The 22,444-nt window shown below is 39.9% G+C and overlaps 1 protein-coding gene across 1 annotated transcript; it reads right to left on the bottom strand.

Annotated features, from left to right (window-relative positions):
- Positions 1-1,094: 1,094 nt before the first annotated feature.
- kdm1a (lysine (K)-specific demethylase 1a) lies at positions 1,095-21,188 on the bottom strand. The gene is given in 23 exon segments (XM_032547153.1): positions 1,095-1,946; positions 2,976-3,122; positions 4,158-4,285; positions 4,363-4,477; positions 5,725-5,912; positions 5,999-6,131; positions 6,215-6,326; positions 6,499-6,572; positions 10,996-11,130; positions 11,198-11,288; positions 13,287-13,429; positions 14,411-14,428; positions 15,157-15,251; positions 15,449-15,530; positions 16,217-16,323; positions 16,662-16,754; positions 16,841-16,919; positions 17,011-17,144; positions 17,247-17,412; positions 18,491-18,649; positions 18,651-18,785; positions 19,907-19,958; positions 21,119-21,188. Coding segments are annotated over 22 exon segments (2,580 nt in total). The 5' UTR covers positions 19,952-19,958; positions 21,119-21,188; the 3' UTR covers positions 1,095-1,745.
- Between the last annotated feature and the right edge of the window lie 1,256 nt (positions 21,189-22,444).

The raw sequence follows: 22,444 nt of genomic DNA, 5'->3' as shown, positions 1-22,444 counted from the left end.
CTGAAATAAACTTGATCCTAAATATTTAGTATAAAGCTAAATATGTAACTCAGAACTAGCGACATATTTAACTTGTAAACAAAACATTTGGCAAACTCAGAGCTAAATAATTAGCCCCATAAAAACTTAATGAGCAAGCTAACTATTTAGCTCCGAGTTAGCTAACATTGAACTATAACAGAGCTAAATACTTACACTTAATATTTAGCTCCATAAATATTTAATGAGCAAGCTAACTTGAGCTCCAACCTGACTATCTAGCTCCGGGCTAGCTAAATATTAACTTGTAAACAATATTTGGTTAGCTCAAAGCTAAACTTAATTTAGCTCCACAAATATTTAAGCGAACTATCTCCAAACTACTAGCTTGTGAACTAAATATTTAGCAAGATATTCAAAACTATTTAGCTTTATAAATATTTCATAAGCAAGCCAACTAGCTAAATATTTAGCTAGCACAGAGCTACTTATTTAATTAGCAAGCCAATTTTTTATGTTGCAAACCGAAATTTTGGCTAGGTAATTAAATATTTTGTTTGAAACTGACATCTACAAATAACATAAAAATATGGCAAAAAATTAACACCCACTTTTTTCTTTTGACAAGCTAAGTAACCCAAATTTTTGACTGTATATTTATGACACCCTTCACCCTAAAATGAAGATACCTGAAGCCATTTCTGCTGCACTAATCTGTATTAGACAGTTCATCAGAAAAATAAACTTAAAGCTGCGACTCAGAACAGATCGGTGTTTTAAGAAATTCCACAATACGACGCTTTAATGTTGGTCCTTTTTATTAAAAAAACATTTAATATTTAAAGAAAAAAGTCTCAACAACAAATAAACTTAAACTTGTAAAAGTTAGCAAAGATCTGATTTCTTTAAACAAAAGCACATTTGTTTTTAGCTCAGAGCCAAACTGATCCGAGCTCCAGGTTGAAGGCAAACGGCTCCAGCTCCAACATGTTCTAGTGTAACAGAAGGAAAAGTCTTCAGTTTCAGTGCAGCTGGAAATTTCCTCACATTTTAGGTTCAGAGTTCAAGTTGGAGACAAAAAAACTACATAAGGTCGAAAATGAATCATATTTACCTCAAGTAATCCCATTTCTCTGCTTTATTTATGACGGATTTACTATAAATCGGGTTTCTTCTGGGTTCCTACAACATTTCTGAGCTTTTCCAGACTCCAAATATTGGATGATTTCCATTATTTATATGAGATCTTATTAGGTTTAAATCAGTTTTCCATAAACACATTAAACCCATCGCTGAAGCTGACTTCTAGATCTGTTATAAAGGACTATTCCACAGTTTAAAACCTGGAGTGAATTATCTTAACTACAGGTCCTTTCCTTTAATTCAGTTTGTGATCAGTAACTTCTTTGCTTCACAGAAGTTTGTTCTGGTTCTAAACTAAAGCTAGATCTTGGCTCTGGTGTAAAAAATAAACTGAAATGTCCCTTCTTTTGGTTTTACAGTGAATGTGTTTCTGTCAGTAACTCAAGGTTTAAGTACAGATCACCATCTGAATGTGATGAATGAAAATGATCTTTTTTAGATAATGAGTCTTTTCCATTTCTCATCCTGACTTGGAAAACCTATCAAATCAAATTTCAGACAGGTCCAAACTGCAGGAACCAAACAGAATCCCAGAATCCTGAATGAAATGAACCTCTGGAACGTTTTCACAGTCTTCATGTTCAACCCAGCTGGGTTTTGTCGTAATGCTTGAGCTACGCTGCTCAGACGGCGGCGGCGGGCTGCGCCTGCTGAGGGTTGCTGGTGGCGGCGGGCGTGGCCTGTCGGGGCAGCGTGTACATGGCGCCCAGGAACTGGTCGGCGATCCGGCCGGCCTCGCGCAGGCCGCTCAGCAGGGCGCCGTGAACGGTGGCCGGGTAGTTTCTGATGGTGTGCTCACCGGCGAAGAAGAGCCGAGGGACGGGCTGAGGAGGGAAACGTTTACCAATTACATCAGTGCAGAATCAATGAATCAATAATACTTAATGTGACAAACAACAAAGTTGCTCATTACTGTGAAAATGTTAGCGGTTTGAAATTGCAGATTTCTGGCCGATCTTCAAAAAACCTGATTCTGATTATATTTTCTAAAAGGTTGCTGAGTTGGCAGCAGTGAGGTAATTAATCGCACTCTTAGACAAAACCTGCTGGTTTAACATGACTGGGTGATTTTCAGGCATTCTGGGTAAATGGGCTCGGTGGTTCAGATCAGTCTCAGGTGTGAATATCAGCCGATCTCTGAAAATTAAAGGAAATATGGGCTGATTTTTTGTTGTAATCAGTTCTAGCTGTAAAACATCAGATTGAACGTCAGTTTTTGAGTCAGTTTGCAGGTGGATTTCGGTCTGGATTTAACTAGGCCGTCCCATCCTAACATGAATATTTTTCAATCTAAACTCTGAATTGATTATTCTGATGATTATTCAGATTAAAAAATGTGAACATTTTTCATTTAACCACCTGAGACTTTATTTACAAACTAATAGAAAAATTCAAATAAACAATTTGATTCCTTTTTTAAAAGAGAAAATAAATATTTTATTGTCTCTAAAATGCAACATTCCTCTTCATCTAAAAGTGTATGAGAATATTTGTACAGTTTTGGCTTAATTGTTTCTCTGAGTTTGTTTTCTTTGCATCTGTCATGCTCCAGTTAATGATTAATCGACTACTGAAGATTATTTAAAAAATCATTTAATCACAATCATTCGATTCAGTTCTGATAAAATCCTAATAAATGTGACATTTTGTGGTTTTAACTTCAGAAAACGGGAAAAGTTGAAAGTGTGAATACTTCAGTTTAGTAGTTTTAAGTGAGAACATAAAAATTCGCCCTGTTCACAGTAATCGGCATGGCAACAGTCCAACAGCTGGCAAACATCTGCTGGTTATTAACTGCTGGGATGCCACTCCTCCCTCTCCCAGTACTCCCAGTAAGCCCCGCCCCCTCCCACCTGTGAGGCTCCTGGGATGGCCGGGCCGGGCGTGATGGGCTGAGCCATCAGGTCGTAGTCGTTACCCGAAGAACCGGCCGCCACGTACGAGTACGAGCCCCTGGCCCAGGGGTCGGCCCGCCACCGCGTCACCACCGTTTCCTTCGGCTGCCATGGCAACAGACAACAACAACAACAGTTCAAAGACTTTCCATGATGCAGGCAGCGGTGAACAGCTGGACGGGGAGCAGCTCCAGCCCCGGCCTTCATGCGCATTCCTTCCTCCCACTTGAAACCAGAAGCAAATGAGTCGTAATGACGGCGGTTTGGACCCGGCTCGGTCTGAGAGGCACGACCGCGGTTCTGGTTCTGAGGGTCCGCTCAGAAACAAATTCCTCAGGAAATAAAGTCACATATGAAAAGGAAGGAAGGAGGGAAAACTGAATGTTCTGCCTACAGAGGCATGTAAGGGCCAATATAGATGGAAAACAGAAAAAGGATGAAGATTTTTGGCATAAATTTACCAAAAAAAAGAAGAAAAAATTGGAAATTTATGAGCTGATGAGGCCAAAAAATTAACAGGAGAAAAATTTCTTTTTTTATTAATTGCAAAAATTTTCCAGAAAAAAAAACATGGAATTTTTTTGTCTTAAAAGTAAAAGTATCCTACTAAAACTCAACTAAAAGTTAAAAACATGTTAATAAAAAAAACGTAATTTTCATATTATTATCAATATTCTAGAAAATAATTTGACATTTATGAGGTTGGAAAGTAGGAAATTTGCTAAAATATACTCAGAAATGTTGACATTAATTTGAGAAGTGTTATAGAAAATAATCTGGAAATTTGTAAGTTTCAAAGTTGAAGATTTCTTAGAAAAAACTAACATTTTGAGAATAATCTCAGAAAATTTCTAGAAAAAAAACTTAGAAAATTTGGAGTTTCAAAAGTTTAAACTAAATAAAATTTCTGAGGTTAATGTTTTTTGTTTTATGTCTTACAAATGTTTTGACTTTTTGAGCTCAGAAATTTAAAAACAAAATTTTCTGGAAAATCTTTGCTATTCATCTGAATCTTCTTGCAAATTTTCACTTTTTGAGCAAAAGGTTTTTTAGATTTTTTCAAATTCCAGAGTTTTTTGGCAGGAACATACCGCGTTTCCCCCCTCTGTGTAAAAGGCCCTAGAATGGCGGCGTATCTACCTGAGGCACGGCGCTGCTCCCAAATATCCCTTTGAGAATGGCGAGGCAGCGCCCGACGATGACGTCGTCGCTGATGTTCTCCATGATGCCGGCCGCCTCTCCAGCCATCAGGGCCAGCAGGATGGGCGCTGCAGGAGGAGCGGTCGGTTTCAGGTGAACACAGAACATCAGCAGCCTGCAGAGCGAGAACATGATCTCATCTCACCTTTGTAGAGGTTCCAGAAGAGGAAGAGTTCGCCCCGGCTGGCGGTGGTGGAGCCGACGTGACCAAACAGGTTGACGCTCGGATCCCAGAAGACCCGGTCGAAGCACAGCACCACCTTCCAGCACAAAACAACAAAAACTTCATTTAAAACAGGTTTTCTTCTGCAGCAGAGCAGAAAAGAGCTCCCTCTGCTGGGGAAACCTAGGAGCAAGCAGCTGGGATTGCATAATAATGCAGCATTCTCTGCTGCAGCAACGATTGGAGCCGGAGCGGGAAGGACAGCAGTGATGCAGAATGAGCAGCAGAGTATGGATCTGCCTCAGAGCAGAACCAGAACCGGAACCGGTCCTGCTCGACACTGGGCCCAGATCATGGAGGAAATCTGAGTTACTAATTATTATTGCAGGATTTCTTACAGTTTCACTGTAAAAAAAGAACTCAAAAAACTGCAAAGCACATCACAACAATAACTCAGTTCTTTATTAATTTATCATACTTGATCGCATGTTAAAAACAACTTTATCAATTTAAACTGGTGAATATCGGCTCCATTTTTTCCATCCTCATTCCTATACGGATCCCTGCTGGGGTCAAACTACTACAGGGCTTCAAAAAGAGCATTTTCCCTCAAATCGTTTATAAAAAGACGCAGAGGGAAGTAGTTAGATTGCTCATTAAATATTTAGAGAGCTAAATATTGCACATACAGTTCAACTTGCCGTTTCACATTAGACCTGCCCACAGTCTGGAACACTTTAAATCACTTCTTAAAACATTTTTTTATTCTTTAGTTTTTCCATAAGGCCTGACTTTGCAATTTACTTGCCCTGTTTGTTTTAATCTGTGTTTTATTCTTACGTGTTTTACAAATACTATTAACGGCACCAAAGTGCTGAACATCTGTTTTTAAAGTGCTTCATAAATAAAATTGACATTGACAAATATTTAGTTCTAAACTATTTACTTTGAAGCTACATATTTTGTCAGCATTACAAAATATTTAGTTTCAAGCTAAGCTACTTAGCTCAGAGATAGCTAACCATTTAGCTTGAAAACTAAATATTTAGTGAAATATTTATGGAGCTAAATGTTTTTTTTCTAAACTATATTTGGTTACGGTTTGTGTAACCTTTTAGAAATATTCAAAGAGAATTTGCGATATTTTTTCCAAAAAGACGCGAAAAAAAATTCGCAGACAGATTGGGTACGATCGGCCCCCTGCAGGAGGGAGTTGGCATCACATGAGCCCGACGCTTTTCACCATTTTTGCAGAAGATTTGCAATAAACTCACATTTATGCATGTGAGTTGCAAATAAACCATGTGATTTTATGTGATTACATGGACTGCTGAGACGTCTGACCTTGTTGAGGTTTCCAAAGCCCATCCTCTGAATGGCTGAGGTCTTCCACTCCGGCAGCGGCGGGACAAACTGGACGGCAGGCGGCTGCTGCTTCAGCACGCCCAGCGGCAGCGTGCACAGGACGGCGTCACACTTGTATATGAAGGTCTGCGTGGTGGAGCGCGTGTTGACGGCGATGACCTCACATCCTGCAGCGAGACAAGATGGAAACCTCTGAATGCACATCTGGATGAAGTCAACTTCCTGTTTCGGTTTGTCGTGTGGCGGAACGTACCGGATGCCGTGTATCGGACCTGCCGCACCGCCGTGTTCAGCTTGATGTCCAAACCCTCGGCCAGCGCCACGGGGACGCACGAGTAGCCGTTCCGCACCGTCAGGTGGCTGCCGGTGAACTCGAAGTCGTCGTCCTGAGGAGGCGACACAGAGCAGAGTCACACACCGATAAAGTCCTGGGAACGCCAGAGAGCTGGCGGGTTGGACGTGTCGCTACCTGATCCCAATGCTTCAGAGACAGGGTGGAGAGGGGAGTGGCGTTGGCAAACTCCAGGTTGGCAAAGTGCCAGTCTAGGATCTGCCGATCCCGGGATGAAAGGTAAACATCGCTGTGGGAAAGAAGGAGAAACACGATGCAGAGCGACTGCATTCCAGACCAACAATCGCTGCTGCTAACGTTAAACTACTGATAAACTACGATACAGCAGTAAAAACATGAAGTTACATGACTGATAAATGAAAAAGCTTAACCAGAGTGAGCAGCAGTGAGAGGTGTTTCACCTGGGGGGGTTGGCCTCCAGCTCCTGCAGCTTCTCCTCCAGCTTCACCTGCATCTCTGCCAACTCATCGTACTCCTACACAACGACACAAACAGCCGCACTCATTATTACTATTTAGCACCAATAATATGAGGCTGATGCATCAAAACAGCAACTTTCCTGGTAGGAATAAATACTAACACACAGTATAAAAGCTGATAAAACTCCTCTTTAAACCAGTAGAGAGACATTCCGGCACACAGAGGCAGTAGAGTCGTGTGTTTGTCAGGAAAGTATAAAATTCAACAGTTTACTCCTGCAACCTTTGCCATGTTTCATCAATATTTCATCTGAAACTTCTCCATTCATCTTTGGAAAATAATTGAAGCTTAAAGACCGATGGAGAACAACAAAAAAGAGATTTTATAAAACACTACAAACTCCCTCCAGACCACCAGGGGGAGTGTGGAGAGGCAAATATGCTGATTTTATATGTGTGTGTAAAATCTTTACTCCATCTTTCTTCAGGAAATCACATTAAATTCCATCTTTACTGAGAATCTGATACCATAAGAGTTGGTGGTTGACTCCCCCTAGTGGCCTGGAGGAATTTCGTTTTGGCAGAGAGTTTGCAGCGCTTCAAACTTGCTTTTTATCCCTTAACCTGCAACAGAACGCCCGCGTGTCGTCCTTCCATTGTATTTTCCAGGTGGAGGGCAACTGAAGTTTTTTTTTGCCTCTACTTCCTGTTGTCGCAATGTTTGTCGTTTTGCGATTGGAAAATTTTCTGTTGAATAAATTGTCCCCAGAGGTTTTTGCCATAACGATAATATTGTTGATTTGGGACCATTTTCCAGTAATATAATGATAATAATGGCATAATAATGCAAGAACATATTCTCAAAGATCAATAAACCTTAAATTCAAATGAACATTTGACGGGTTTTCAAGATGGCGGCTTGAAGGACAGTCGGGACGAGGGGCGCTGGCGCTTATTTTACTTATTTCTCCAGTTTATACCCTGCAAAAAGCGACAAGGCAGTCTCTCTTCGTTGGCTAAACCTGCAATGAGTATTAGTGATTATTTTTTAAGGCCGTCTGAGAACATGCCACGAAGGAAAAACACCGTGACGGGGACGACAGAGGAATTGAGCGGAGAAGCTAATGAGGCTACTGGTGGTTCGGCTAGCGAAAAGGTTAGCGACTCTGGGAGAATGGATCCGGCTCTTCAGGAGGTGATTCGTGCGGTAACCGAAAACCTTACGAAAGTTTTCGAAGACAAATTAAGGAGCCAGCTTGATCCGATCTCGAGATTTATGCCTGATTACCGTGAGCAGCTCCAAGAACACGAGAAGCGCATCACAGAGACAGAATCCCGCATCTCCACTCTGGAGGACGAAACGGCTCCTATCGTCAACAGGCTCAAGTCACTGGAGCAGCAGGTGAAAGAGCTCACGGATCATATGGATCATATGGACGACATGGACAATAGGGGCAGGAGACGAAACATCCGCATAATTGGGCTCCGAGAGTCTGCGGAATACGCGGAAGGGAATGACCCCGCTTTACTCTGTGAGAAGTGGCTCCCAAAAGTGTTAAACATCCGAACGGAGGCCGGGAAGCTAAAAGTGGACAGAGCTCACCGCACCGGAGGTCCAGTTCCCGCCGCTGACCAAAGGCCACGTCCAGTCCTGGTCAGGCTGCACAACTACCGCGACAAGGAGAGGATCATGCGCCTCTTTGGAGAAGGGCAGGAAAGGGCAACCCCTGGAGCACCACGGTGCCCCTGTGATGACCTTTCAGGATTTCTCAGCGGCTGTTGCACAGAAGCGTAAAAGCTTTGATGGCGTTAAGAAGCGTCTGAAAACCGCGGGTGCCAACTACAGGCTCCTTTACCCCGCCAGGCTTAAAGTCACTCACTGTGGTTCTACAAGGGAATCAGAACCCAGCTGAAGCTGAACGATATCTGGATCAGCTTAAATAAGCCCTGCTGTCAGCGCCACGGGACACAGAGGTACTTCGTTTTGCTGTTTAATACGCCTGTGTGAACTCAAATTATTGAGATGAATAGTATTCTCATGCAGAGACATTATGCTTGTCGTCATATGTTATTTTTTATAAAATGGGTAAATAATGGGTCATATTATCCAAGCGCCGGCCCCCTTTTCTTTTCTTTTCTTTTTTTTTTTTTTCTTTGTTGTTGCTCTTGATTTAGCTAAGTGACTGTTTGTTGCCATAAGACCTGCTGTCAGGTTTAAACACTTGCACTTCACCGTTTGGAGGAGAAATAGTGTATCTGTCTCGCCAATGTTAGGCAATGTTTGTTGGCAGTTAGTTAGTTTCACTGCTTGTTATATGTTATTCCAGCTCTTTTTAAAATATAGAGGGAGGGGGAAGAGAAAAATGTTCGACTTCATTACACCAAGAAACTACAGTATGTACTATCCATGCGCCTTTTTATGTGTAGCTAAATGCTATTATGTCAGTACTTAATATTTGTACATGGAATGTTAATGGCATTCACACACCTCTTAAACGGAGAAAAGGTCCTAACATATCTTGAAAGGACAAATGTTCAAGTAGCTTTGTTACAAGGAACCCATATGGATGCTAAAGAACATGCAAAATTACAACAGGGTGTTTTCAATCAGGCCTTCTTCTCCTCCTTTACATCTAGAAGTAGAGGTGTTACCATTCTGATCCGGAAAAATGTACCATTTAAATTTATAGATTGCATAAAAGATACCGGTGGGAGATATATTATTGTGAAGGGTATTATGTTTGGGGAGGAGATTGCCTTTATGAACGTTTACTTTCCCCCTGGTCAACCAGGTAAATTTCTAATGTCTGCTTTTAAAAAAACTTGTGGAATTGAACATCAAGAATACAATTGTGGGCGGAGATTTTAATTGCCATCTCTCCCCCTTCATTGATAAATCCCCAGCTGGCAAATGTCGTATCTCATCTCAGGCCAAAATGGTCTCGACTCTGTGCGAGGAGTTGGCATATGTTGATGTGTGGAGGACGCAACATATAGCAGATAAGGAATTCACATTTTTCTCCAAAGTACATTCTTCTTATACAAGAATTGATTATTTTTTTGTCCCCAGGCAGTTCCTACCATCAGTCATTTCTAGCTCAATCGGCAACATAATAATATCAGACCATGCGCCTGTGTACATTAAATGTAACATAGGAACTGAGGTCAGTCGATCAAGACGGTGGCACTTTGACTCCTCTATTTTATATGATGGAAAACTTAAAACCTATTTTGCAGAGGAATTCAAACATTTTCTTTCAGTTAATGCAGCATCCACCGATGATCCATCATTACCTCCAAAGCTTATTGCAGAGGCCTCATTACTACTTTTACAAATGGTAAAAGACGCAGGCAAGCAGAACAAAGATTAATTCTGGAATCCAAATTGAAGAAGGCTGAGCGAGTCTATCAAGTTAGACCCACCATGGAGAAACTCAGACTCTCCGCTCAGCGCTGAACTGCCTGCTAACAAACGAAGCAGAGAAAATGAACATTTGACACTGGAACTGGAAGACATTTTAAATATTAAAAATAAATAAACAAAAACAACAAATAAAATTAATTATGAAGTCTCTCTAAACAAAACTGACTGAAGACTTTTGTCTGAGAGAAAAGAGGAAAACAATAAATCATGCAAATGGAAATTAAGCTCTTTTTAATTCATCATATGATTCACTGATTTATTGCTATTGAGAGAAGCTTCCCACAGCATGATGCTGCTACTGCCATGCTTCACCTTGGGGATGGTGTGTTCAGGTTCTTTCACAGATACTTTTAAATGTTTCTTTGTTTTCATTCATAAAATAATCTTTTTCTCTACCTTCTGTCATTCTGTCACTTTAAAGACGTTTCAGGCCGAGTCGAGCTGCAGTTCGGAGAGCCGTGCCTGAAACCAGGTGAGGGTGTGTGGTGAGTCCACGCCCACACAGCTTCATGTCATGCAGAAACGGCTGACTCAACCTTTTTGTCCCTCCAGCGCAAACTGGAAGAACCGTCCAAAGGTCAGGACAAGCTGCAGCGGAGACGCGGACTGTGGGAGGAATCCCAGGAAAGAGCCGCGGTCTCGCTCATGGAGGAGCAGTAAATCCACTCAGCTACACACAGACTCCATCCGCCTCGCTCAGAAAGTGTAAACAGATCGGCAGACATGAGGGCCAGCGGAGCGCGATGCAAAGCCTTGAAGTGGTTTCAGTCTCTGGTTCAGATAGCAGCTGTGTTTAAACCACACAGAGAGCCGCGGTGGAGGTGATTTATCCGCACCAGAAATAAAACACCAACATTCCCTAATAATACATCCAAGCAGGAGACTAAACCACTTAAAACGGCTCGTCTGGGTTCTTAGACAGCATGGCATTAACGTCCTCCGAGCCGTACATCCTGATCTGCTGGTTTCTGCTCTAATTCAGATACAAACTACCAACACGACCAGCTTTCCTCCTGCAGCTTCAGGGCAACTATCCACTGATCTCACAGCGTTACCTTGCAGAGCGCCGTCAGGTCGCGGTGTTTGCTCTTCACCAGGAACTCAGCGGTGATGTCTCTGGGCGGCTTCACTTCGCTCGCTTCCTTATACTGTTGGTGGAGCTCCTTGACGCGCTCCTTAGTGGAAACCATCTGAGAGGAGAAACCAGGCGGTTAGATCAGACTGCGGAGCCGACGGATGCTAGCCACTGATGCTAACCTTATTGAGAAGATCCCTCAGCTCTTCCTGAGTCTTAACGATCTTCTTCCAGTGTTCAATCTGCTCATCTTTAACGTGTTTCTCCTGCAGCCTGCACACACACACACACACACACACACACCACACACACACACACACACACACACACAGGAAGAGATATTTCACATACTTCTAAAAGTTCTTCACATTTTCTGATATTTCATCCACAAACTTTTGTGTATTTTTAAAACATTTTTAGATTATACACAATCATTTCAGCAGAAATATCTGAAAAGTGTGGAGTGCATTTATATTCTTTGTAGAACCAGGTTTTACTGCAATACCAGGTGTTTTAGGATTCATCTTTACCAACTCTGCACATCAGTGAACATCAGTGTTCAAGTCTTTCTACAGAATCAGCTAAACTTTGACTAGGCCATTCTAGACCACTAATATCCATTGATCTAAACCAGTAGTGTCCAAATGTTTTTGTCACGTGGGCCAAAATTGTAAAGTCATAATTACTTTCAGGCCAAAGCAATATAATTTTAAAAACAATTGAAAAATCACAAAGAATTTATATAAATCAATCTTTTGTCTCAGTACAGAACTAAGCACGCCGTAACTGAAATAATTCATAATTTTTTGTAAGAAAAGGATGTGTAGTTTAATATTCCACATACACACTTTTTCCGCTATTTACAACTGTGGCATTTTGTGAAAAATAGATATCCCACATTTCCTGAACTGCCTGAAGAAACAGCTCTGGATAAAATCATAGATATAAACATCCATCAAAGGGGGGCGATTAAAAAGATCTATACCATACTGCTAGATCTACAATCTCCTTCTCTCTCCATTATTAAGTCAGCATTGGGAGAAAGATCTTGCAGTTACATTAACAGATGAGCTCTGGCAATCTATTCTTCACAGGGTACACTCCTCTTCTATATGCGCTAGACATGGGCTCCTGCACCGGTTGCATGTCTCTAATGAAATGCTAGCTAAGTTTTATCCAGGGGCTGATCCCTTATGTAACCGACGCGGGTCAGAAGTCGGCTTCACACCTATTGGACATCTATATTCAATACATTCTCAGAAATATACAATGTTAAATTTGGACCTTCTCCTCTAACTGCAATTTTTGGAGTCATACCCCCAAATATTTTACTTTCCAAGTATAATTCAAATACAGTAGCTTTTGCTACATTGATTGCGAGACGTTTGATACTTTTGAGATGGAAACAGGAGGCCCCGCCTACACATGAACAGTGGCTTTCAGAGCTCATGAGGTTTTTGCATTTAGAAAAGATGAGGTGTACACTGGCAGGTTCAACTGCTAAATTTATCAAGGCATGGCAGCCGTTTTTACAATACATGGAAACATTCAAGATGAGTACCTCATCGTAACCAAACTACTGCTATTTTCTTTTAGTTAGCTGTGAACAAATTTTTGCATTTTCAATTGTCTTTATTTTTTTGTGTATGTGTGTGTTTTTTAAACTTTTACTTTATTTTTAATTTTGTTTTTTGTGTGTGTGTGTGTGTTTCGTGTAAGGGTTATGTTTGTTAAGAAGGACAGCGTTGTATAAAACCTGAATGCTGTAAAGAATATGCTGTGAAAATTGATAATAAAGTATAAAAAAAAAAAAAGAAAAGGATGTTTAAATCAATAAATAGCCAAAAATATAAAAGGATTCAGCAAATTTGACCAATTCAAAAGAATGGCACCTAATTTGCGAATCTTTTTTGGCTCATTTGGTGAGAAAAAAAAGAGAACAGGATTTGGGTCCCTTTTTGATCATATTGTATTTGGCAAAGTTTAATAAATAAATGAAAAGCAGATTTGGGTGCTTTTGGAGTCAAAGTCACTAAACATGTTCCTGTTTAATGTTAAATTAAAAAGTATCCGAAAAGTGTGGTTATTAAAAGATGTATCCTTTGTACTACATCAAACATTTTCCACTATAAGATTTTAATCAGTTTGTAATAATTTTTCACTAATTGAAAACTAATAAAGTCTCTGTGAGTGAGCCGCTTATTTCAGCAGTAATGCACTAACGCACGCTGCTCAATCCCAGTGCCCCCAGTAAGTCTGTGTGGTTCTTACTGGATGACCACCTCCAGCGCCTGGCCCAGTGAAACCGGCTTGTTGTTGAGGAAGTTGAAGTCCAGCTGGTGGCTGAGGTAGGAGGTCGCCTCCAGCAGCCGGTTGAACTCCTGCTCCACCATCTCGTCTTTTTCCTTTGGAACCTGAACGAAAACACGAAGCAACGCGACTCAGGATACGAGCATCAATAAATCTGAAATATTTACACCTTAATCCTTTAAATCTATGTTAGTATTATTGGTAGTGAAAGGTTTTCCACACTGACAGACGTCAGTTATTTTATTTCTTCATCTGTTCTTCAGATCTCTTTGCCTACTTCCTGCTGTCAGACGGGCTCCAAGTGAAACGATGATTCTGCAGGTCAGGCAGTAATCAGGCCTGTTATGATAATAAATGTTTCTGGATGATAAATTGTCCCAGAAATTATTTCAATAAATGATCATGTTGTTGTTTTGAAACCATTTTTTAAGTGGTTTGTCCAAAACAAACTTTAATTTGATAAAAACACTGAAAACTGGAAGTGGAAGATATTTTAAATGGCTAAAATAATTAAAATGACCAAAACCAATAAATAAAAAGAGAAAAAAGTTAATTTATCAATGCTCAATTTAATTTATTATGCAATTAATTGAAGACGTCGATTGATTAAAGCAGCAAATTCTGTTTTTTCCACACAGATCAGGTTTGTTTGTGTGGCTTCATTTAAAATTTACTCATTGTTTTTAATCCGAAATTAAAATATGTTTGACAGTAAACATCTGTTTTTCCAGAAAACATGGCCTTTCCCTCAGAATCTCTGTAAACATCGATTATTCTCTTATTAGCATGCAGCGAGTCGCACTCCATGCTAGCAGAAAACAAGTTAAACACACAATGTTTCAGGTCGTTAAGCTCTGCAGCTGGATCACCGAACTTCTCTACTGTCAAAGTTATCTGAGAGATGCCTCTTTATTTAAAGTCATTATTTATACAAAAACATTTTGTCTAGAAAATCCTCAAATTAAAGCTGCTGCTTGTTTCTGGTCCTGCATGTTTGTGAAATGGTTGCATGACAAATGGTGAAAATCCTCATAATTTAACAATTCAACATTACGATTAGATCATGTAAATAGAGATATACATACACTGGTGCACCGTTCACCCTTCAGCAGGACAAGAGGGAGGGAGAGAAAACAGAAACATGTTGAATTAAAAACATTAAACGTTAAGCTCAGACAAAGCAACAGGATCAGTTTCACACATGTTCAAACATGTCCTGTTAAACAGAAAAATCACTGAAAAGTTCATTCCACCAAGAAAATACAAAAACTACAATGATACTTAGCAGCTGATAAATCTAAGCATTGCACTGGGAAGTTAGGTGGAAGGAAGAACTCCCATTTAACAACCTGTATGGAGATTGGAATTCATTTTGCAGAAGGAATTGGTGCCAATATCTGATTTAGTCACCAGCTGGACTGGACAGGAAGCAGATAATCTATGGGACGAGGAAGACGAGACGCCAGACGAGACGAAAGGCCGCCGCTTCCTCAGCAGAGCCACAAGCGGATCCAGCTGATGAAGTTCCTGGTGCCAAAGGAGCCCAGACCAAGTACTGAGTGCAGATGTCTCCACTCTGCTCAGCAGGACCACATTTCTCCAAAAATAATCAAAAATTATTTTTACTGGTTTAATATTCAAAGTTTGAGCTTTTTACAACCTTTAGGCCAGAATCATCATGAAAACAATTTGTATAAAACATCATTTTCACTTTTTGACTGAATTTCTAAAACAAAAAATGAACTTTTCACTGATTTTCTGTCTGGATGAGTTGGGATTTTGGGGTAACATGCGGGCGGGGGGCAGCTTGTGACTGTGATGTCATACTCACAGCCTGGCCGTTGGCTTCATACAGAGGACACTTCTGCTTGATCTTAGCCAGCTCCATGTTAACCTGCTTACTGACCACCGCCATGGGATTCCCTCCTGATTAACACAACAAACTGTTACAAACAGCTCCCCCTGCTGGAGGATCCTGTAACTGCAGGAACTAGATGTAGTTGCAGTAAAACAGGGACGTTAAAAAAACGAATCGTTGGTATCGTTAAGGTTCTTAAGATCAACTCAGTGGAATAAAAAGGTTGAGAAAAGCAGGAAGTTTTCTGCTGTTCAGAGATTCTTACCCAGTCCGGTTACCACCATGGCTCCCAGGTCGGCTACATAGTTTCCCTTCCTGAACGTGGCGACTCTTCCTCCCACACGGTCCTGCATGCAAACAGTGTGAGAAAGAGATTAAACTGAAAGTTTGTTAAAATCAGACGCAGCAATTTTCACAAAGTGCTTTGGGTTCAAAACAGATGGAAATTAAATTAATTGTTAATTTAATACAAAGAAATTCAGAAAAATAAATCAAACTTGAAAAGGAAGCATATTTATTTAAAATCATAACAGAAAGAACCACAACATATTATTATGAAGTCTAAATAGAACATCCAGGATTTTGTGATTGTTTTGCAAATAAAACGCTCATAATAAATATTTAAATTATGGATGACAGTAAATGTGACTTTTTGTTACACACAGTACCGTTTATGGACTGCAACTTGACATGAAGTAAGTCTGAGGCAGCAGTGTAGTGCAAGTAAGAAATACTGCCACCTGCAGGTGAGCGTTAGCATTACATAAACCCAACGTTTGAACATTTTTGTCTGAAAAATTAGCCAAAAGAAAAGTCACAATTAATGCAGAAATGTGTTGATTTTGCATAACTTCATGCAAAAAACAGAAGGGTTAGAGTAAAATAGCAGTGAACACAACCGGACAGAAAACTATTTCACATTTCTAAAACTTGGACTTTATAGATAGAATAAACTGACCGTGTAATATAAAAATAGTATCGGACAACAATAAATGTAAAAATAATTGACTGATTTAACTAATAAATGACCCACCCTGGCTTCCAGAACCGTAACGTCCATCCCGAAACTCTGCAGCTGTCTGGCTGCAGCCAGGCCGGAAACGCCGCCGCCGATGATGATGACCTTCCCCGTCTTCTTCGCTGCAACGGAACCAGAGGCGTGTTAAACTCTGAATCAGTTTGGATTTTTAGTGAGGTTGTTGTCAGTGTAGTGCATGATTATTGTCCAAGAAGGAAAAAAATAAATCAACTTTTTAAGGCAGCAACAGAATCTAAAACATAGACGTAGTTAGAAGTTAATAATTCTGATCAACTAGATAGATGAAGTGAAAATAAAAGGTGAATTTGTTCAGAGGGAGATTATGCAACTACAGTAAAAACATGAGATTATTCTAAAGCTTTGTACTCAATAACAGCACCAATCATGTTGTTGGTAAATACATATCAGATTTTAAAGTATCCGGGGGAAATGGACTCACTGGGTAAAGGCTTGACTCTCTTGTAAATGCCGAAGTTAATGAGACCGTGCCTCTCTAAGTAGCTGTGAACTCTGTGAACCAAAACCGTATCGCCTGGGAAAAAGGAAAACATCAAATATGAGATTTTCTTCTTGGATAAAAGAAAGAGAAATAAAAAATGCATATTTCTGACGGCTTACTGTTGTACGGAGCTTCAAGCTGCTGAACAGTCGCCTCAAAGGTGAGCTGAATCTTCGGGTTGTCCAGCCACAACTGGATCTGAGAGGGATCAACATGAGACAGTGATGCATGAAAGCTGCTGCTGCGTTTCTGTCCGGAAGCAAAAGGAGACGGGCTGGAGGCGACGTACGGTGCGGTTGCGGATGTACAGAAAGACCTTCTGCGTCTGCTGAGGGCCACTGATGATGTCGGGGAAGCAGGCGGCTTCCTGGGACGTCATTCTGTCGTGAGGAAGGCGGCTCTGGAAAGCAGCTCCTTCCAGACCTAAAGACGACGCTGCGGTTCACTTTAATGCTAAAAACATTCCCGCTAAACATCTTCTGAGTTCAAACAGGACAGATGAGTGTTTTCTTGTGTTAGACTCACCTGATGGTTCTTCAGGTTCGCTGTCGTTCTCCTCCTCAGGAGGCGGCGCTGGAGGAGGGATGACCTGCTTCCTTTCCTTCTCCGCCTTGGCGTTCCTCTCCTCCTCGGAGTAATATTCATCCTCGGACAAGTTGGCCAGGCTTTCGTCCATCTCGCGGTACTCCACCTGCAACAGTAGGCACAATAAAAGCACCATTAAAACCGGCATTCCAGACGGCCACAGCGGCCTTTACTCACGCTCCTGAAAAGAGCTAAGAGACAAAAAGAAAAGACCTGAAACTGAAAAATTGTTTAAACAATAAGAATGACTTGAATCAGAAAAGAATATTTAATTGTGAAAATGATTTGAATTTTAAAAATTATTTATAAACTGAAACAAAATACTTGAAACTGAAAAAAAAATTTAAACATGAAAATTATTGGTTGAGCCTGAAAAAAAACCTGAGATTTGAACCTAAAAAAGATTTTTTGGAATTAAAAAAAAAGATTTCAAACTTTAAAAATGTTGAATCCAAATAAAACTATTGGAAACAAAGATCATTTTTAAACTAAAAAGATCTGAACCTAAAAATGTATTTGAAATTTTAAACTGGAAAAAAATAATAAGAAAAAATAATAAAATTGAAAAATAATCTTTTAAGCTTTCCCTGCGACAGACTGGCGACCTGTCCAGGTGACCCCGCCTCTCGCCCGAAACGTTAGCTGGAGAGGCAGCAGCTCCTCCCGACCCGACTGGGGACAAGGGTGTTAGAAAATGGATGGACGGATAGATGGATCTTTAAAAGCTGAACAAATATTTGAAATTAAAGAAAATAATTTTTCAAAACAACAAAAATAGTATTTGAAACTTAGAATCATGAAAATAAAAAAGCTCAAAACTACAAGGATTGTTTTCAGTTTTACATATGAAAACGTTGCGCAGAAGCAGAATACATTTTGATTAATAAACACATCGATACGGCGAGGCCATCTTCCCTCAGCCAGGGCGACAGGTCAAAGGTCAGACCTCATGATGTCAGGCTTGCCCAAAATACAGAAACACAGCTTAAACTTTGAGTTGAAAAGGCGACGACAGTGAAACCTAAAATGCTTAAAGCAGGGGCCTCAAGCTGCAGGCAGCAGTGGCGGCGGGTCTGCTTCAACACACCTGAATAAAGAATCGGGACATTAGCAGGAGTCATGACTGCATGTTCAAAAGATTTAATCTATCCATCTTTACAACTTCAGAACCCTAAAATGTTTACTTTTGCTCGCTTCCGCCGACTCGTTCTGCGGACTTCAGCCGAGTCAGCGTCGGCGCCTGCAGGCCCTGACTGGTGGGGGAACGGGGGCCCTCCGGGCTCCCCGCTCGGGGACGATCTCTCCTTCTTCTTCGGGTCCAGCGGCCCAGTGGCCGAGGCGGACTGGCCCGCTCTGGACATCGGCTCCCAGCGGCCGTTCGCCCCCCGCTGCTCCCACAGAAGATGAAGAGGAGGAGGACGAAGAGCCTGCATCTGATTTCTTGCTAGACAGCATAATGGAAGACGATGGCGGCCTCTCCTGAACAACAGACGGATATGATTATATGGACACCCAGCAGCAACAATGACAAGGTAACTGTGAAAAAGACGATTATAGTGAAATGAAAGAAATTTAAAAGTTTTAAAACGGCTTAAATAAAAAATATTTCAAAATATTTGATGAGAATGACAAAGTGTGAGTTGCAGGCATAGAACAACAAAATAAGTACTTTTGCACAGGCATCTAATCATATATGTGCAAAAAATGATAACTTGCAACATTAAACAAAAATCAAATCTAAATCCAACCAACATCTCCCGCTATATTCAGACCCTGAGAACAAAGACATCAATGTGATAAGATTTTGAGTTGATTTTAGACCAACATTGTTCAGTGAAAAGAAAATAATTTATGGATTAAAATGTTCTTATGAATAAAAACCTGGAAACAGTGGCGTGCGTTAGTATTCAGCTTTACAGAAAGTATTTTTTAATCACCTTCTTCTGAATCTCAGTCATGTTGTACGGAAGTGAGGCTGGTCAATGTTAGAAAATCATTTAATGGCGATAATATTGGTAAATATTCTACGATGATATGTGCCTGTTTTTTCCTCTCCTTCTCATCTGTGTTTCTGTCACTCTGCACATTAGCTCCTCTGCTAAATATTACATTAGCAAAGAAAAATGCAAACTAGAATTTACTAGCCAACAATTACTGAACTCAAAACTGCTCTTAATTATATGAATATTGCAGAAAATTGATCTTGCAATGGCAATGTATTGTGCATTATTTTATTCCAACTCATATTTCTGCACTATTTTGGAAATATTAAAGTCACGCACAACAATACAATTATGAATAGAGTTCAGGGAAAATATGAATAAAGTCAGGATTTAATTCAAATATGGATAAGCAGAGATATATATGTTTATAGTTTTCAACAAGCAGCAGTAAAATCAGATATGAAACAGAATCATGTCAAATTAAAGGTAATGAGATAACTGCTCTACTGTGTGAAACCATAAATACACAAAATACAATGTAGGTTTGAGAAATACATCGCCAAATAATAACACTTCTCTTCACTGGATGACAGAAACGATGTACAGTGCATATGGGAGTGATGGTTTTATGAAATGAAAGCTCCAAGGTACAGTAACCTTGTCTTGTTTTACCCATTTCTCCGTACACCTGGTAATATCCATTCAAACACTAAGGGACGAAGACAGAACCAGAAATATGGTTACACACACAAACTGAACAACACTGTCGGCCTTTAATAAGACACTTTGTTCAAGACAAGCTAACAAAGTCAGAAAAAAAACACCCGAAACGTCATGGACAAAACGGCAAAATGTTTGAGACAATTTGGTCAGGATATCTGAAAAAAATAAACATGTTTTCCTGTGTAATCAGCTTTGTACGGAAGAGGATCAGGACCAGTGAAAAATACAAAAAATGAATTCTGACTTTCCACTCCACATCCCCTACTCCAACATCTCTCTGCCCAGGTTTCTAACCATTAGGCCACACAAAGAATAAAAGAAGAGCAGCAAAAACAAGCGAGGTGGATTAGCACCAACAATTGTTGGTGTCAACCATGACATGTTATTGTGGAATATCGTCTCTGCTGCTAGCAGCTGTTAGCATGTCATAACAATCAACTGTCATACAGCTGCAGTGTTCAGTCAGAGGCCTCTTCAGATTCGTAGCAAAACCAACTGCTACTGGAGACCGTTCCTGCCCAAAGTATCACCATCCACGACCTCTTTCATACTTGGATGATGAGTTATTAAAAAAAAATGTTTCCCTTTTAAATAAATGAAATATTTTTTAATTCAATCTCAGACATTTTACACATAGTTATGAGAATAAAGTTAATATTAATCTATGTCCTAGTTTACTGATCCTCTTCCGTAGCTTTGCCATTAATCATCACTAAAATAGCCTTTCCTAGCTCCCTATTTTTATTATTATGTTGGTTCAATGAACTAACGTCAGCTAGCAATGGATGCTAGCACCGAAAGATGGACCCTGCTAGCGCACACAATAGCTTTGTTACTAATAACGAGCAATATTTACAAGATATTGGTTAGATTTCATAATCTAAGAACCAAATTAAACTATACAATAAATTTCCAATACGTCTAGCCTCTTATTGTAAATGCATCCCGTTAAAATGACCAAAGAAGACCATGCTTCGTTAGCTCAGGCTAACAATGAGACGCAGCTAGCAGGTGCGCAGGGTTTGCATAATAACAGTTTTGTCCTAAATACGTCCCATTAGAGAGCATTAAAATGTTAATTTATTATTAACACATCAAACTGAATGCCAAAGATTAATAATGGCAAAATAAAATTAAAGACATTACCTGTCAATCCTCCAAAAATATCAACACAAAGACGTTACAGATGCAGGTTTTTCAAAGAACTCTTCCGTGATTGGTGGATAACAAAAACGTTATGCAATGCCACTCAGATATGATTGGCTGCCGAAACCGTCGATGAAAATAGAGGCGGGGTTTACCAGATAGACGCTTGTCCGTTTTTATTAAAGCCAGTCTGCATGGGCCATACGAGAAACGATTTCCCCCCCAGTCTTTTCTAACAGCTGGTCTGAATCTATTATTTTAGGTTGATTTTCATCAATCTGAGAAAACGGATTCAAGCGCCACTGGAACTGACGTCGATGTGGAAGAACAGAGATATAAGATTTGACGCCCCAGTTGTACCGCAACTTCGCCGCCATATTGTGAGGGGCATGTTTGTAGAAACTGTGGTACAAAGCGGTACAAGATAGTTCCGTTAAAATGGGGTGAGTAGAGGTGGGTAGAGAACCCAAAAACTGTCCTGACATAAGAGTAGCACTATTTCAGCATATTGTTGTTCAAGTAAACCATATTTGGTAAAACAGCTACCTATCAAAACATTTGATTTAATATTTTAAAATTATGTCATCATACTGACAAAACTATTGTCAAAAACTAAACTAAAAATAAATAAATGCAAATAAGATAATTACAAAGTAAGCTCAGGCAAAAGAAACACTTTTCCAAATACTGTATATATATTTTTCAATATAATGTGAAATTAATACTCACAGTAAGTATGTTCAAACACAGTAAAGTACTTCCAATGAATATATGGTGTTAACTGTTTCTTCTTGATCCCCTAAACAAGGCTCTGCAGACAGAAAATAACACTACAATAGCAAAGAGATCTTTAACATAAACTGTAGGTGTGTGTCTTTGTCTGGTGTAACTTTGGTTAAAACAATTTGCTCACATTGGTTAGATGACCCGGATACTTTACTCAAGAAAAAGTAGCGTTACTTAATAATAAAGTTACTACTTGTAAAAATAAAAAGTACAGTACAGTACATTTATTTCTCTTTTTTCCCCCAAAAAAGTGCATCCTAGCTGCTCAAAGCAGCAATAGGCTCTATCACTGATCCCAACAAACTCAACAAGTGTTTACATCCCTATTGTTGCTTGCTCAACTTTATGTTCATTTATTTTAAATATTTCAAATAGTCTATTGATGCTTTCTATGCATAAATATGCACATCTCATACATTTATTTAAATCATATTCAGATGCAAATTTCTTTGGATCTAAGGATGTTATTTTTAATAACTGTACATGTTATTTAATTTTTGGTATTGTGTCATCTCTTATTTTTCTGTTTTAAATGTTATT

This window comes from Xiphophorus hellerii, chromosome 19, assembly GCF_003331165.1.
Source record: "Xiphophorus hellerii strain 12219 chromosome 19, Xiphophorus_hellerii-4.1, whole genome shotgun sequence".
Lineage (NCBI taxonomy): Eukaryota > Metazoa > Chordata > Actinopteri > Cyprinodontiformes > Poeciliidae > Xiphophorus > Xiphophorus hellerii.
The sequence above is the reverse complement of the archived record's forward strand: the minus strand, read 5'-3'. Positions and strand labels throughout refer to the sequence as shown.